We start from the raw sequence: 17,162 nt of genomic DNA, 5'->3' as shown, positions 1-17,162 counted from the left end.
TATTTAGAATTTTCGGCTATTGTAGGCAATTATATGACTGAATTTTTGCTCTCAAAAATCACTTTGAATACTTGAATAATCGATCTAAATTATGAGCCCTTAACTCATATTTATAGACCATGGAATAAGTAATCGAATCCTACTAGGATACGAATTAATTAAATTAGAATCCTAGTAGAATTCTTATTTAATTAATTTATCTTTTAGGATTAGGAATTTTAATCATTAAACAAATCCTATACTCTTTAGGTTTCGTATGTGAACACAAACTCTACACGAGCATGACCCGCAAGCGTGTAGGCCATGCCCGCGCACAGCCCACACGGCCGCTCGGCCCACGCGAGCTACAAGCCCACGCGAGCTGCAGCAATGCTCGCAGCCCATTGCTGCGCGCGCTGCGCGCGCTGCCATGGCCTGCTGGGCCTGGCCTTGCGCTGGGCCTGGCGTGGCCTTGGCTGTTCGTGTGGCGCGCTTGGCTTTCTGGGCGATGGCCTGGCTTTGTGCTGGGCCCTTGTCCGGCAGGCCTCGTCCGATGCTTATTCGTACGATACGCTTCCGATTAAATTCCCGGTTCCGGAATTCATTTCCGATACGAACAATACTTAATATTTCCGATTCCGGAATTAATTTCCGTTTCGAACAAATATTTAATATTTCCGTTTCCGGAATTATTTTCCGATTCCGATAATATTTCCGATTCTGACAATATTTCCGTTTCCAGCAATATTTCCGATTCCGGCAATATTTCCATTTCCGATAATATTTTCCGATACGTACCATGTTTCCGTTTCCGGCAACATCTACGACTTGGATAATATTTATATTTCCGATACGATCCATATTTCCGTTTCCGGCAATATCATCGTTTCCGTAGTATTCATTTCTTGCCTGTGACGATCTCAGCTCCCACTGAAACCAAGATCCGTCGATTCCGAATATCCATAGATGGAGTATTTAATGCCATTAAATACTTGATCCATTTACGTACTATTTGTGTGACCCTACGGGTTCAGTCAAGAGTAAGTTGTGGATTATCATTAATTCCACTTGAACTGAAGCGGCCTCTAGCTAGGCATTCAGCTCACTTGATCTCACTGAATTATTAACTTGTTAATTAATACTGAACCGCACTTATTAGACTTAACATAGAATGCATACTTGGACCAAGGGCATTATTTCCTTCAAATATTGCCGGAAACGGAAATATTGCCGGAAACGGAAATATTGTCAGAATCGGAAATATTATCGAAATCGGAAAATAATTCCGGAAACGGAAATATTAAATATTTGTTCGAAACGGAAATTAATTCCGGAATCGGAAATATTAAATATTGTTCGTATCGGAAATGAATTCCGGAATCGAGAATTTAATCGGAAGCGTATCGTACGAATTAGCTTCGGACGAGGCCTGCCAGACGAAGGCCCAGCACGAAGCTGGGCCATCGCCCAGCAAGCCAAAGCGCAACAAACACACGCCAAGCCTCGACCAGGCCCAGCGCAAAGGCCAGGCCCAGCGAAGGCCTTGGGCGCGCGGATCAAAGGCAGCGACGAGCTGGGCCTTGCGTTGTGCGTGGGCCGTAAGGCCTGCATGCGGTGCTTGTGCGCCACTCGTGTGTGTTACTCGAAATCCTAAGGCTACCGGGATTCGTCATATGATTAAATCTAATCCTAATAGATAAAGTTTATTTAATTAGAGTCCTAGTAGGATTATAATTAATAAATTTGTATTCTAATAGGATTATAATTCCTTTTCCATAACACTATAAATAGGTGCCTAGGGTCACAGATTTAAATATACAATTGAAGTATTCAAAGGTAAGATTTTGGAGCAAAAATCAGCCAAACACTTGCAACCTATTTAGCCGAAAATCCAAGGAACCTTAAGGGCGATTCTAGTTGGTCAAGCTTAAGGCGGATCCGGACGTGCTGTGGACTATCTACGGAGGGACGACACTTGGAGTCCTAAAGACTTGTTCTTGTTCGGTTCGGGCGCAGCTAGGGAGGGCACGCTACAAAGTGTATGCATCTGAATTATGCTAAATGATTATGTGTAAATAATATGTTTCCTGGCATTAAGGTTTTCCGCATGATTTATGTTTTGTCATATGTATCATAACCTAACAAAATGAACATCTTTGTTACGTGATGTAAACAATTAATTCTATGAATTGAATACTCTGTGTTGCGTAATATAACTAGTTACCTACTTTTGACCTTCACTTAAAAAAAAAATATGATACACCTTTGGAGAATTAAACATGAAAATATGTATTCTATATATAGCTTAATAAGATGGGGGGGGGGGGGGGGGAAGACCCAGATATATTAGAGTGCAAACAATATTTTATATATGAATAATAAATATATAACATTGGAGGAAAACTAAACATGGAATCAATAAATAAAAATATAAAATGGGGGGGGGGGGGAGGAAGTGAGACAGTGGATATAACAAGGGAATTCACTAGTTTAGCAAGAATCGAACCCGTGACTAAGGAGATTGCATGTGTTCGCATTAACCATTATGATGTGAGGCCGGAGCCATTGATAATGCATAACTTATAAAGTATATATCCGTAAATTAAATATAAAATTAAATAAAATTACATACTAACATGAATAAAAGTCAGACTACCTCATTAACTTGTGATGTATTAACCGTTTATGTACATATATAAAAGTTCATACTAAATTCAGTTGCGAGACTAATGTGTATCAAACCAGATCTGGACCCCCCCAACCCAGAAATTTGGCATGGAAATGAAAACTTCGAAGCTCCGACTCTTCTTAATTCAACTACCGCCGTCGAAATTTCTTTTACCATAAAGCCTAATAAAGTCGAACCAGAAGCACGGCGATTCGAAATCGACCCTAGGATGGCGATTCAAAATTGACCCCAAAAGGACGGCGATTCTAAATCTACTGTTACTGACACAAAATGGATCACTAAATCCCAGAAGGACGGCGATTATTATGACTCAGGCGATGATCTACGTTGTTGAATCTTCATCGGAATTTCGTCTAATATCTCGAATCACTAATTAATTTGAAAACCTAATTACCAAATTAATCGTCATTTTCTCTCTCCTAATTAATTTACCCCAAAAAAATTGTTAAATACAAACCCTAATTAATACAAAAATAAAGGTAAAAGATAATTAATAAGGATTTGAATTTCAAATTCAAAATATAACTTGAAATTTCAGATTGAAATTTCAATCCCATGTGGCGTTTCTGATGTTGCAACAGCCAATGGGAGCCCAGGGTACAACACTATTTTGTACCCGGGGGGTATATGTAGCATCTCCCGATTTTGATGAAGAGGACGAGGAAGAACTGTCAAAAATTCAGGGATTAGTTGAAGCGAAACCGACAATTGTGTACTTTATAGACCTTTAATTGATGGTACACCTATATTAAAAGATAAAGAGTGCTATTTGTTTAGCAGATTTCTATGGAAAGATAGCCAACAAAAAGGTATGCCCTTGGCTTCAAGAGGTTAATTCTTGGCGTTGCGGTCATATTTTTTTTATCATGGGTGTATTTTCAAGTGGCTTCCTAAGATGGTTTCTTGCCCTTAATGTCGTTCAAGTTGTATAGTTGATGTCGACAAAGTATAAGATCAAACTAGCACGTTAAAGTGGACTCAAGATGCATCATTATTGTAACTATCATCAATTGTTTAGAATTCTTATATTAACATATCATTGTAATTTGATTTGGACCCAATAGTATTCCCAATTTCGCAGTAAAATGTTAGATTTACAAAAGAAGAAAAAAGTTTGATTTCTTATAACAAGCTTTAATAACATTTCAGTGTGTTATGTTTGGAAAATTTGGTAATATTAATCCAACCTTTGGCCGATTTTCTTTTATTAAGCCCACCTACGACATATTTTTTAATAATCCCACCTTTACCACCCAACGCCTTTTATTGGGCCCAACACGTCATAAACCTATTGTAGGCGGTAATATGTCCCTAAGTGGAAGTACTCTCTCTTGATATATTCAGTCATCATCATCAATTCATCACCATCTCGATGATTTTTTCACCGGCTATCGGTCACTTAAGCCCAATAAAAGTCGTTGGGTAGTAAAGGTGGGATTATTAAAAAATATGTCGTAGGTGGGATTAATAAAAGAAAACCGGCCAAAGGTTGGATTAATATTACCAAATTTTCCGTTATGTTTTATACACAAGTTTGAAAGAATAAGTGTTGGTAATATTATAGAACATCTTTGACCATCAAACATGTTCAGTTTTGACATCTTAAGTTATGGTAACCCCTGCCTATTGAACTGTGTTTGTCTCTTGGCTCAACTGTTCAAGATTGATATTCCGGCTTAACAGCAAAATAAGGTCTCCTCATTGCAGTATAAAGAAATATTGAAGCAATAGTTTGATAAACGTACTATTGAGTGGCAGAAATAACCTCTCAGAGGTTACAGCATAAATGATGAAACATCTCTGCAAAATACTCATTCCCCAACACATTACATTTTATACCTCACTTAGTCCCTTCCGAACAACCTACCTAAGTGTACCATAAGGTTCTAGGCATTTAAACATCAATAACTTATCTACAAAAACATCACTACTGATAATTTGGCCCATCTCTTCCAGGCACATCTTGCTGATAGGGACCTTGCATGTTTCTGTTCTGTGGCGGATAGTTCTGATTACCCGTTTGCACGTTTTGATAAGTTTGATTGTTCGGCATGGTGTTGCCTCCATGGCCAGGATTTCCTTGACCCCCATAGTTAAAAGGTGGAGGCGCACCCCCTCTGTTCTGTGGATATCCTGGATTGCCTTGCGGCATGTTCTGCTGATATCCTGGATTGCCTTGCGGCATGTTCTGCTGATATACTGGATTACCTTGCGGCATGTTCTGCTGATATCCTGGATTGCCTTGCGGCATGTTCTGTGGATATCCGGCATTGTTGGGTGGCATGTTCTGTGGATATCCCGCATTGCTGGGTGGCATGTTCTGCTGGTATCCCGCATTGTTGGGTGGCGCACCACCAGGGGTGTGGGGAGGCGCACCACCAGTGTTGGGTGGACCAACCATGTTGCCTCTGGGACCTCCCATATTAGCTTCTGGACCATTCCTTGCTCCTTGTCTTCTGTCAAAGTTCCTCGAACGATCAGCATTCCGTGGTCTGTCATTACGCCTGTTACGCTCCTGTGCCTTTGCATTGTTCCTTACCCATTCCTCATGGTATTTGGGATCATATGGAACAGCTTGACCATCAATAAATGGCTCACCTGTCAACAAGGCAACAAAATCAAGGAAGAGCCGCAATGAGCAATGTTCAAGAGTCTGACACCAAATTACCAAAAGTCCAAGAATCGGATACCAAAAGCAATTTTCTTTGATCCCCTGGAAAGTTCAGAGGAGGAGGGGGTGGGGGCGAGTGGAAAAGAAACTTAGCAGATCAACCAACTACAGTATCTAGAATTCTAGATATTTCAACAGCTAATAAATAACATGTAAAACTAAAGACAGCACAAGCGAAATATACTAGAAGGCAAAACAATGACATGTTACTGTAGCTTTCCCAGGCCGAATAACCAACTAATTGCAGCGTTGCACAAAAAAGCCAGTCATCCAACTAAAAGAAGCACTGCTAACCCTCGCTTCACAAAGTTCAAAGCATAATGCAGCAATGCACTAAAGAACAATTAAGAAAGAATTCATAACAATAACAAAGAATCGTAGAATGTCCAATCTATCAAATCTATTGTTTTCTTACCCCCGTAGTCTTTGTTTCTAACATCCAAGTATGAGTCAGGAAGGACCCAACGAACATTTGGCAACTCTGCATAAAACAGAGGGAAGAAACCATTAGCTTTTCACAAACAGATGCTTTAACCACTGAATTGGCTTTTAAGCGAAGAAAGTATAACCTTTAAGCTTGTATGTTAGTTCCTCAGACACCAAGGCACCAAATGCAAAGTAATGTCTGGTAGAGACAGAGTATATCTTCATCCTTGCTTCTTCTTCACTGAAATTTTAATCGACCACAACCAAAAACAGAAACCAGAACGCAAGTTATGCACAAACAGTAGCTAAAACAAAGACCACTCAGAGCAAGAAATGGTATTCAAATTAGCCAATTAAATGTCACCTCCAGTCCTCCACATTCCCCAGCCAGGAAAAAATTAACAAAAAGAATGAAATGGTAGTTCCAGATTTTAAGTGGTCATACGCATGGATGTATCCTCACACTTCAAACATCTACTGTTAAGTATCAAGCTCCCTCTTTTCAACTTACCATTCTCTAGCAATAAGCATGCATACTGGTATATCAATAACTACTTCTAGACCAACTATGCACAGGGAAATATGAAACAAGTCACAGCCCTCATAAACTCTACCTCCACAGCTGTAACCCAAATTAATCTTCGTAGTAAGGCTAAATCTAATAACAGAAACGTGTCCTCGGCGCAAAACTAAAAATCAGGATAAAAGTGCACCTACATTGCAGTAATTTTAGAGCAGTCGGTAATAAACTAATAATGAAAGGCCCAGTAGTTTTTACATCACTTCCCTTTATGCTGTCAGTATGCATGATTTAGCAGATGGATCTTTGGACAAACTAAATAATTCGAACGCCATGACTAAGGTTGATGAAAACAAAAATTACAGTACAAGTCATAGTCCCTTAAGTTTGTCATGGACATTCCTTTATGCTTTATTGTTGTTTTCATCAATCTTAATTCAAGACGTGGCAGATGGATCTTTGGAAAAACTAAATAACACAAACGCCATAGTTCAAATTGCCTCCTAGAGCAACAAAACATTTTGGATAATTAATATTGATTAAAACAACAGTAAAGCAGGCATAATTCATAGGCCCCAGGATTCTTTATTACTTCCAATCATCATGATAGTCCAATTTGACCAGTGACTCTGATTGCCCCTATCCAAACCACAATTTGACATACATAACATCTGAATGTATGGAAAAGCACATCCCAACTAAATTCTAAACTGCAAATAAAATACATGTAGTATTTATTCCCCTATTGCAAACCAAATATCTAGTCTTTAATTTACAAGAGTTGAAACAACTTTATTTTCCTGAGCTATGCGTTCTAAAATGCTGAAGAAAAGGAAATGATAAGCAGTTCATTCCCTTTGCCTTACTGTGAACTCTTGCAGCCACACAGATCCCGCCACTCCCCCAGTACACCAAGCACGGAAGTACAAAAACATGTACATAAATAATATACAGTAAATAATATACAGTATAACAAAAAAAAGGGAAAATTTGTAAATATTAATCCAACTTTTGCCCGATTTCTTTATGACCCAACTACTATTATTAAGCCTGGGTGACCGGTTACCTGTTACAAAGTCAACATTAAAAACGTTGACAACCTAAAGTTAATTTCCCTCCTAAAATTCTAGACACGTCACATCACGTACCACCTAAACAGGATTTTCTAAATTTTTTTTCAAAAAACCCTTAACCCTTCTCTCCTCTTAACCCTTAACCCGGATCCAACAGTTGATTGGTTTAACCCAGTCATAGCAATTGCTGATTATTTTTGACGAACTTCGAATGTAGAGGTATGAGGGATCAACAATGGTCGAGAAGAGATAGAAGAAAAATGATGAAAAGAGGAGAGAGGAACGAAAATTGTAAGGGTTATATTGCCACGTAAGGGTGAATCGGTTACAACAGGTTATTAACTTCCTAGGCTTAATAATAGTAGTTGGGTCATAAAGGTTGGATTATTTAGAAATATTGCATAGGTAGGCTTAATTAAAAAAACCGGGCAAAGGTTGGATTAATAATTACAAATTTTCCAAAAAAAAGTGGGCAAGGAGGAAATCAATCATTATCATCAACCACAACTACCGATAGGCTATACCATGACACTAGCCCACCTATGCCAATCATAACCACAATAATCTATTGCAAACCGAATGGAGGAGTCATAGGTTAGGGGGGGATGAAACAACTTCAACTTTTTATACTCAACGGAATCTTCATAGTAGATGCAATAGTAGTGCTTACCTTTACATAAATTTTAAAAACCAATCACAAAAACCAAAACACCAACAATATTGCAATATTTAAACCAGCATTTCTTAAATGGTCAACCTTCCCTTTTTAAAGAGTCAAATTTACATCCAAGAGCTATGTAAAGCATGAAATCAAAGCAAACACCATACGTATTACAAGTAGATGCAATTCTCAACTTTGCTAATATTCTACTGATCTCCATAAATACCAAAATGAAACAATATATCACCAATCAACAAATATATCAAACAGTGGATGCCAAAATATAAGGTGATAACAAGACCTCGAACCTAATCATGTCTACATCACTACCCTTTGCGGCGGCTCACTGTACCCCCCACACAAGCAAAATCACCAAACAAAAAACATCCTCGTTTCTTGTAAAATGTTCACTACTGTGTAATTACATTTCTAAAATGAGACACAGACTAAAAAATCATATCCGAGAAGTAACAGAAAACGAAAAATCTAGAAAATGAGGAAAACTACCTTCCGATAACTTGAGCCAGGGTTTTTATGAAAGAGTCAATGATGTCATCGCGGGTAGAATTTTCGGGAGGAGGCTCAGTAACAACAAGCCAGTGCTCAAAATCACAGCCATCAAGCAATATCGTTTCCTTGGGAGGGCGATTCGACCAATTAGGGTTATTATCGCTGAGAGAGTTCTGCGACTGACGAGCCGAGAAGCTTCGAAAAGCGGTAATGTTTAAAGAAGAGCGGTGGAGAGAAACGGCGGCAGTGAGGGGACGGAGCCGGAAGGGGGAGAAAGCGGTGGTTGGAGTTTTGGCGGCTGATGCAGCGGAGAAGGGGCGGGAGAGGAGGAGGAAAGAGGATAGGGTTTGTTTGTTGGTGGTTGTTGCAGCGGTTTTGGCGAAGAGATTGCGCGAAAGGGAGAGAATTCGAGGAGCCGCCATGGCTGGGGGTTTTGGAGAAACCCTAGAGGAGAGAGAAAATGGAAATGGTGAGAATTGAGAAATGTGGATGAGGGTTTTAAGAGGGTTTTGATTACGGATTTTTCATGAAATACCCTCGAATTATGGCGTACAAATGCCCCTCGACTTTCAGAAATTCACCAAATGCCCCTCACAAATGACTTAATACCCAAAATACCCTTACTAATGACGCGCCGTTAGTCCTCCGTTAGCCTAATTTTTAAATTCACCAAATACCCCTATTTTATTACTTATTTCATAAAATACCCCTATTCTGAAACTTAATTCACCAAATACACATAACTTAAAATTACCCATTTTGATGCTCAGCGGCTAGTTTTTATGTTTGAAAATTAGCCGTTGCTTATTGTTTGCTTATAAAAACCCTTTTTCTGACTATTTATTGTCGTTTTTCTATTGTTTTGTTAATTTCATATCATTTTTGTCATGAGTTTCTTTCAAAATCATCATCCACACCCATGAATCCACATATGTAAGAGTCCCAAAAAATTTCTAATATTATGGGAGGAAATTTCCATCTGAGGCTCCGATACAACACTCAGTAAGTTTCAATTATGATCCAATAAGTTCAGGCCTCATCCAGTAAAGACAATGCACTTTAGCTGAGCAAAAGGCCAAAAAACCCCATTTTCAAAGGGATCTTATGTAAGTGAAGCTGAAGTAATTCAATCTAAAGCTAACACCTTAATTTTCTTATTGTCCGAATGGTAAAGAAACTAAGAAATCAAGTTCAATAACACATACATTTTTATCACAACCTCGATTTCAACTTGGATTCATGATGTGAAAATCTTGAGTTTGGAGGCAAATCTTTGTGCCAAGATTCATGTTTTTTCACTGGTTCATGAGCTTTGGAACATACCTTAGTTTCATTTTTTTTTCTTGTTCCCTCAAATCCAAAAATAGACATTTGTCCATAAATCTGACCATGTCAATAGGACCTAGCTCAAAAGAAAAGTGGGAAAACCTTTATGCCTCGACTGTAAGGTTGAGAGAAAGTTAGGAGATTGAAGAAAGATGTTTGGAGGCAGTAGAGACAGGAGACAAAAGGGAGTTAACGTTAAATATGTGGCATGGAAGCAATAGAAGCCGAGGTAGCTGGAACATATGCGTTAGAATAAAATTAATAAGAGCTTTATTTTTAATCTGTTTGCATATGTTAAAGATATTTCCCATATTGAAAAAGGAATACCTTCCGATTGCATGGTAAATATAATTAATTGGTCACATAAAGAATAAGGTACAAAAGAAGTAGCTATTTTCTTGAAGAGTTGCGACGTTTTGAGGTGTTTTTAGGAGTGTTTTCTGTTTTAGTGTTGTACCGGAGCTTCAGATTGAGTGTTGTATCAGATATTCGGATGTCAAATTTTCTCCCATGATAACAAAATTTATTTGGGACTCTTACATATGTGGACTCATTGGGTGTGGATGATGATTTTGAAAGAAAACTCATGACAAAAATGATATGAAATTAACAAAATAATAGGAAAACTACAATAAACCGTCAGAAAAAGAGTATTTATAAGCAAACAATAAGCAACGGCTAATTTGCAAACACAAAAACTAGCCGTTGAGCATCAAAATGAGTAATTTTAAGTTATTGGTATTTGGTGAATTAAGTTTCTGAATAAGGGTATTTGGTGAAATAAGTATTAAAATAGGGGTATTTGGTGAATTTGAAAATTAGGTTAACGGAGGACTAACGGCGCATCATTAATAAGGGTATTTTGGGTATTAAGTCATTTGTGAGGGGCATTTGGTGAATTTCTGAAAGTCGAGGGGCATTTGGTGAATTACGCCAAAATTCGGGGGTATTTCATGAAAAATCCGTTTTGATTATTTGATTACAATTACCTATCTAGTTGAGGAGTTTGTGAAAATGTTTGCCCAAATATTTTCCCCATGCGTCCTTTTTCTTTCTTTTTTAACGTTTTCCATTTCGTCCATTTAAATTTTTGTATTTAGAAAAAAAAAATTATAAATACAACCTCAAATTTCTAATTTTATCAATTACAACTTTAAACTTGTACATCTATTTTAAAGTACAACCCGAAATTATTTTCCGGCAAAAATCACCGGAAGATGATGTAATAACATTATTAAAAATACTTACGAAGTACATAATATCTATATAAAAAAAAAAATCAATTTCTTTTTTTTTTGTTTTAATTCTTATTTATCGATTTAATTTTTTTATAGAAATTATTTAATTTTTTTATAGAAATTATGACATAATCTTTCGGTGATTTTTGCCGGAAAATAACTTCGGGTTGTAATTTAAAATGGATGTATAAGTTTAAGGTTGTAATTGGCAAAAATAAAAATTTAAGGTTGTAATTTAAAGAACTCTATGAGGTTATATTTGGCAAATTTTCCTACATTGTTTCATAAATATCACATTTTGTCATAGTGTAAGTAATTATTTTATTAATTAATTAAAATCATTGAATATTAAACTTTTCACACTTTGTTATTGAGACATTAAATCTCCCATATTTTTCCAATGTCGTATTTTGGTTAAAAGTGAAAATATTATCAATAAAGGTAATTTGCATTGGGTAAATAAAAAAAGAATGAATTTTTATCAACATTAATTAGTCGTTAAATCGCATGCATGCTATCAAACGTAAAGAATAAAAATGGACGGAGGAAGTAGTTTCTAGCTATAATGATGGTGTTGTCTTTGCGATTTTTTCTGTTAAGCCGTGAGTTCCCATACAACGTTACGCCACATATTTACGACCCTCTCACGGGCCAGGAAAAGGGCATGGTTACGGGTGTTAGATTTAGAGCCGTCAAAAGCTGACTCAACCCATCAATCTAACAATTTTCATCCCGTTTCATTAAATGGGTCAATCCAATTTGACCCGTTTGATTAAAAGGGTTAGGTCTTGTTGAAATTTTCAACACAAAATCAACCTGCATAACCCATATAACTAATTAATGAAAATTCTAAGATACTAGTCATCTTAAATATGACTGTGGTAAGGGAATTAATTCGGGCCACATAGAATGATTTATTTTATCTTTTTTATTTTATTTTATCTTTATTTTTTAAAATTAAATCATTTTAGAAAATATGAAAAATCAATTTTTTTTATTTTGTGAAAATCAAAAAATAATATATAAAAATAATTAGGAAAAATTAAGTGTTTGGTTTTGTTCATTTCTCTCTCCTCCCTGTCCCTGTCTCTCCTCTCCCTAACCACCTCGCCGGCAATGTAGTTCGCAGCTGGGCAGAAGGTTGATTTGCGGCAAGGTGGTTCGCGGCTGGGTAGCAGTTGGATTCGCGGTGGTCAAGGTGGATTCGCGGCTGGGATTTGCGGTTGGGATTCGCGGCTAAGCAAGGAGATTTTGCGTGGATTTGCGGTGGAATTGCGGTGGACTCGTGGCGAACACAAGTTAATGAGTATATATTGTGTATAACTTGGTTTAATAACGATAACGATAAACTAATAACTAATAAAAACTAGCTTTAACGGTTATATAGTGGTTATTTAGTTGTTTTTTTAAGTTTTAATTTTATTGAACTTGTGATTTTAGTGAAAATATATGATTTAGATAGAGGTAGAATTTAAAGGTTGAAAGAATACATAAATAAAATAGTTTAATGTTGAGTGTTAAAGGGGGGGATTGAATGGAAGATGTTGATTGAATAGATTGGTAAACTGATTTTGTATGAAAAAGATGAAGTGGAAGAGACGGTTGGAGTTGTAAAATATATACGTAGTAACAAAAAAAATGGCAAAATAAAAAAACCAAATTGATGGGGAAAGAAGGGACGACACGTTTCATGTAACTAGTTGTTGGACCGTGCGCTAGCGCGCACGGTCCCCCAATGTATAAAAAAATATCTTGTTAAAATGTTCGGCAAAAGACATATAGTTACTCCGTATAATTTTATGGTAAATGCAAGAAACATGATAAATGAGAAATATCATGCTAAAGTCGCGCGTATTTGCATAAATTGAACAATACGAAATCATAAACACATTTATAATGTAGGCATCATATCATTGATTTGGAAGCACAATAACAAGCCAAAAGATTTACGGGTTTTCTAGTTTTAGTTTGATATAACAAAATAAGAGATATCAATGATTTCCTATACAAAGTAATTACTCTAACTAAGATTATAAGAGATGTTATTGTACTGCTATGGTCTTAACTATATAGTACCGTGATTATAAAGAAATAAGGGATTACAATGACCTTAAATTGAAATTAGAGATCACCCTGGCAAGATACAAGTCATATTACAAAAGCTCCCAAGTATGATTTTAGTTAATTATTCATAATTTTCATATCACATATTTATGTTACCCGAATTATTTTGCATGTGTTTCACAAATCGTACAGAATATGGTTTTCCATTAATGATAATATTCTTATCATGTAGACATTAGTTACATGATTAATTTATGTACACACTTGATAGTCCTTGTTGGACTGAGCCCTTGAAGACACCTGATGTGCTGATCACTAACCAACCATTTGCTTCGGGATTAGTAAGTTGACGCATGTAGTAGGCAAATCAAAAGCAGAAAAAGAAATATGTAATTCCAAAAAATGGGCATTCACTATGTTCTTCCCTACATCTCAATCAACTTTATAACATGAGTTACACTTATGCACAACTATTTGTTAATCTATACAACAACATCCCATCTGTAAAACCAAAAGAGTTCCTAAGCCACCTAAAGATTCCTTCTTGTCTATTAGGATGCAACTTCTTAACCCACCTCGTTTGAAGATTCCTTCTTGTCTGTTGAGATGCAACTTCTTCCTAGTCCATCTCTGACACTATCCAGACTATTATTGTCCAATGATGGAGGGGGCTGCTTAGGAGGCGCATGAGCTTTAGCTGTTGATGTAGGGTCTTCTGAAAGCAGATCGAGCTGCATGCTTTGCAAAAATCCTACAGAGCTGTTCTTTCAACTCTATAGCATGAGAGACCAAATTTTCATCTCTGTTTATAAATATAAAAAAACTTAAATCATGGATATTCGATGTAAAAGTTTTGTGCAGTTCTCTAATGAAACAGTTTATAATAACAAAATTTTGTCATACTACCTCCGTCCAAAAATAAAATTCTTTATTACAAGTTATATTTTTGAGATGATACAAAAGAAGTTCTTTCTTTTTTGTACACAAGTCCCGTACAAATATTTCCTTCAATGATGCCAGGTTCTTTGGATAAGAAGATGATCTTCAAAGGGGCAACAGTTTAATGAATAAAGTGTATTATTTTCATTACTACAGTTAATATCCATCTCGTACACGTAAAGGAATTATCTCAAAGAAGGACGAGCATGAAATCAAAGCATACCAGCTGTATATATCATACCACAAAAATATAAAATATAAAATGAACCTTAAATAATAGGACAACATCTAAATATTATTGACCATAATCTTTCCACATTCATTATCTTTGGTCAATTGTTTTAATATCACTTCTTACAATATTTACCTAAGCTTTAATTTATTTTCCGAACAATAAGATACTCCATATAATTTTCATAACAGAATTTTAACCCTGGACGCAACACGGGGGGACCAACCCAATGTCTTAAAAACAGCCTAATAAATTAGTGAAGGAAATAATGCCCTTGGTCCAAGTATGCATTCGATGTTAAGTCTAATATATGCGGTTCAGTATTAATTAAACAAGTTAATAATTCAGTGAGATCAAGTGAGCTGAATGCCTAGCTAGAGGCCGCTTCAGTTCAAGTGGAATTTATGATATTAATCCACAGCTTACTCTTGACTGAACCCGTAGGGTCACACAAATAGTACGTAAACGGATCAAGTATTTAATGGCATTAAATACTCCATCTATGGATATTCGGAATCGACGGATCTTGGTTTCAGTGGGAGCTGAGATCGTCACAGGCAAGAAATGAATACTCCGGAAACGATGATATTGCCGGAAACGGAAATATGGATCGTATCGGAAATATAAATATTATCCAAGTCGTAGATGTTTCCGGAAACGGAAACATGGTACGTATCGGAAAATATTATCGGAAATGGAAATATTGCCGGAATCGGAAATATTGCCGGAAACGGAAATATTGTCAGAATCGGAAATATTATCGGAATCGGAAAATAATTCCGGAAACGGAAATATTAAATATTTGTTCGAAACGGAAATTGATTCCGGAATCGGAAATATTAAATATTGTTCGTATCGGAAATGAATTCCGGAATCGGGAATTTAATCGGAAGCGTATCGTACGAATTAGCATCGGACGAGGCCCGCTAGACGAAGGCCCAGCACGAAGCCAGGCCATCGCCCAGCGAGCCAACACGCACCATCGCATGCCAAGCCTCGACCAGGCCCAGCGCAAGGCCAGGCCCAACCAAGGCCTGGGGCGCGCGCGCGAGAGCACAGCAGTGGGCCGAGCGCTGTGCGCCTAGCGTGGGCCGCAAGGCTTGCGCGGGTGTACGGTGCTCATGCAATGCTTGTGCGGGAATCCTAAAGCAATCGGGATTCGAAATATGATTAAATCCTAAAACTATTAGATAATGATTATTTAATTAGAGTCCTAGCAGGATTATAATTAAATAAATTAGTATCCTAATAGGATTCCAAAACCTTTTCCATAACTCTATAAATAGGTGCCTAGGGTCACATATTTACATAGATTATTCAAGTATTCAAAGTGAGTTTTTGAGAGAAAAATTCAGTCACATACCTTGCCTAAAAGTGCCGAAATTATTAGTACCTTAAGGGCGATTCTAGTTGGTCAATCTTAAGGCGGATCCGGACGTGCTGTGGACTATCTACGGAGGGACGACACTTGGAGTCCTAAAGACTTGTTCTTGTTCGGTTCGGGCGCAGCTAGGGAAGGCACGCAACAAAGAGTATGCATCTAAACTATGCTATATGATTATGTGTAAATAATATGTATTCCTGGCTAAATGGTTTTTCCGCATGATTTATGAATTGTCATATGTATCATAACCTAACAGTGGTATCACGAGCCTCTTATTATTTTCATAATCTAAATTGCATGAACATGGTTAAATATTACAAATTTGCAAGAATTAAAAGGGGTGATTAATTTTCGTAATTGTTAATTAATTGCAAATTGCGTTTATTTAATTATACGTACGCAGTTTTTCGGCAGTTTCTTCGTTACTCATCCAAATCGAGTGATTTTTGTGTCAATTCCGCATGTAAAAGGCATTCTAAAATTTTGACAAAAATAATAATTTTCTGCCGAACCCAGAATTCTCAAATTCGAAGCCTAACTATGACTTTTCGAAGGTTTTAGTTTTTCGAATGCAAAATTTCGTAAATTTAAGATGTTAAATTAAATATTTGCGATTCTTGTTGATAAATCTTGAATTTTTGATTGACCTACTGTATATGTTTAACAAGTTTGAATGCCTAGCCTTGTTAATTATGCAATCTAATTTGTAATTATGATTAATTTGTTGAAAATTAGAATAATTTAGAATTAATTTGATTTTCATAATTAATTATAATTTAATTAGATACCTATGATTAAAAACCACCATAAAAATTGTAAATTTATGATAAATTTTAAATTTTTATGACCTAGACTTGAATCCATGTTAATCGGAAATCAATTGAATAATAAATTTTCGATTTTTCGCCCTAAAATTATGAAATTAATATTAATTTATTAATTTGTCATTAATTTTAAATATAATTTTTTAAAATTTTATGCGATTCGTTCATATAACTTGCACGCACAAAGCAATGGACGCTACGTGTTACCCTTAAGGGGTGTTGTATAGTGCGGGCATGTGACGACGAGCAAGGGAGCTCGTCGCCCATGCGGCACGAATGCAATGAGCAAGGGCATGGTGCAAGAGCACAAGGCAGCAGCCCTGCCTTGTGTCGTGGGCTATGAGCAATGGACGAATGAGCATGGGAGAAGGCAAGGCACGGCAGTCGCGTGTGGGCAGCAAGCGAGCTGCGCCACAACGCGCACTGCCTCGCGCGCAGCGAGCGCAAGCTCGCGTGCCACGAGTGCTGCGCCCAGCGTCGATGCGGCGCGCAGCGAGCGCTGGCTCGCACCAAGCGAGCGCTAGCGAGCGCGCACAGCATGCGCTGGCGAGTGCACGAAGCGAGCGCTAGCCCGCGTGCAGCTAGCGCTAGCGAGCGAACGCAGCGAGCGATGGCTCGCGTGCATC

The 17,162-nt window shown here is 37.2% G+C and overlaps 1 protein-coding gene across 1 annotated transcript; it reads right to left on the bottom strand.

Annotated features, from left to right (window-relative positions):
- Nucleotides 1-4,344: 4,344 nt before the first annotated feature.
- On the bottom strand, nucleotides 4,345-9,021 carry LOC110788524 (multiple organellar RNA editing factor 8, chloroplastic/mitochondrial). Its single transcript, XM_021993162.2, has 4 exons — nucleotides 8,527-9,021; nucleotides 5,909-6,006; nucleotides 5,755-5,820; nucleotides 4,345-5,266 (listed from the first exon to the last, which is right to left on the bottom strand). The coding sequence occupies exons 1-4, from the start codon at nucleotides 8,949-8,951 to the stop codon at nucleotides 4,596-4,598; spliced, it is 1,260 nt and encodes a 419-aa protein (XP_021848854.1). The 5' UTR covers nucleotides 8,952-9,021; the 3' UTR covers nucleotides 4,345-4,595.
- Between the last annotated feature and the right edge of the window lie 8,141 nt (nucleotides 9,022-17,162).

This window comes from Spinacia oleracea, chromosome 4, assembly GCF_020520425.1.
Source record: "Spinacia oleracea cultivar Varoflay chromosome 4, BTI_SOV_V1, whole genome shotgun sequence".
NCBI classification, from domain to species: Eukaryota; Viridiplantae; Streptophyta; class Magnoliopsida; order Caryophyllales; family Amaranthaceae; genus Spinacia; species Spinacia oleracea.
This window is presented reverse-complemented; position numbering and strand designations above follow the sequence as displayed.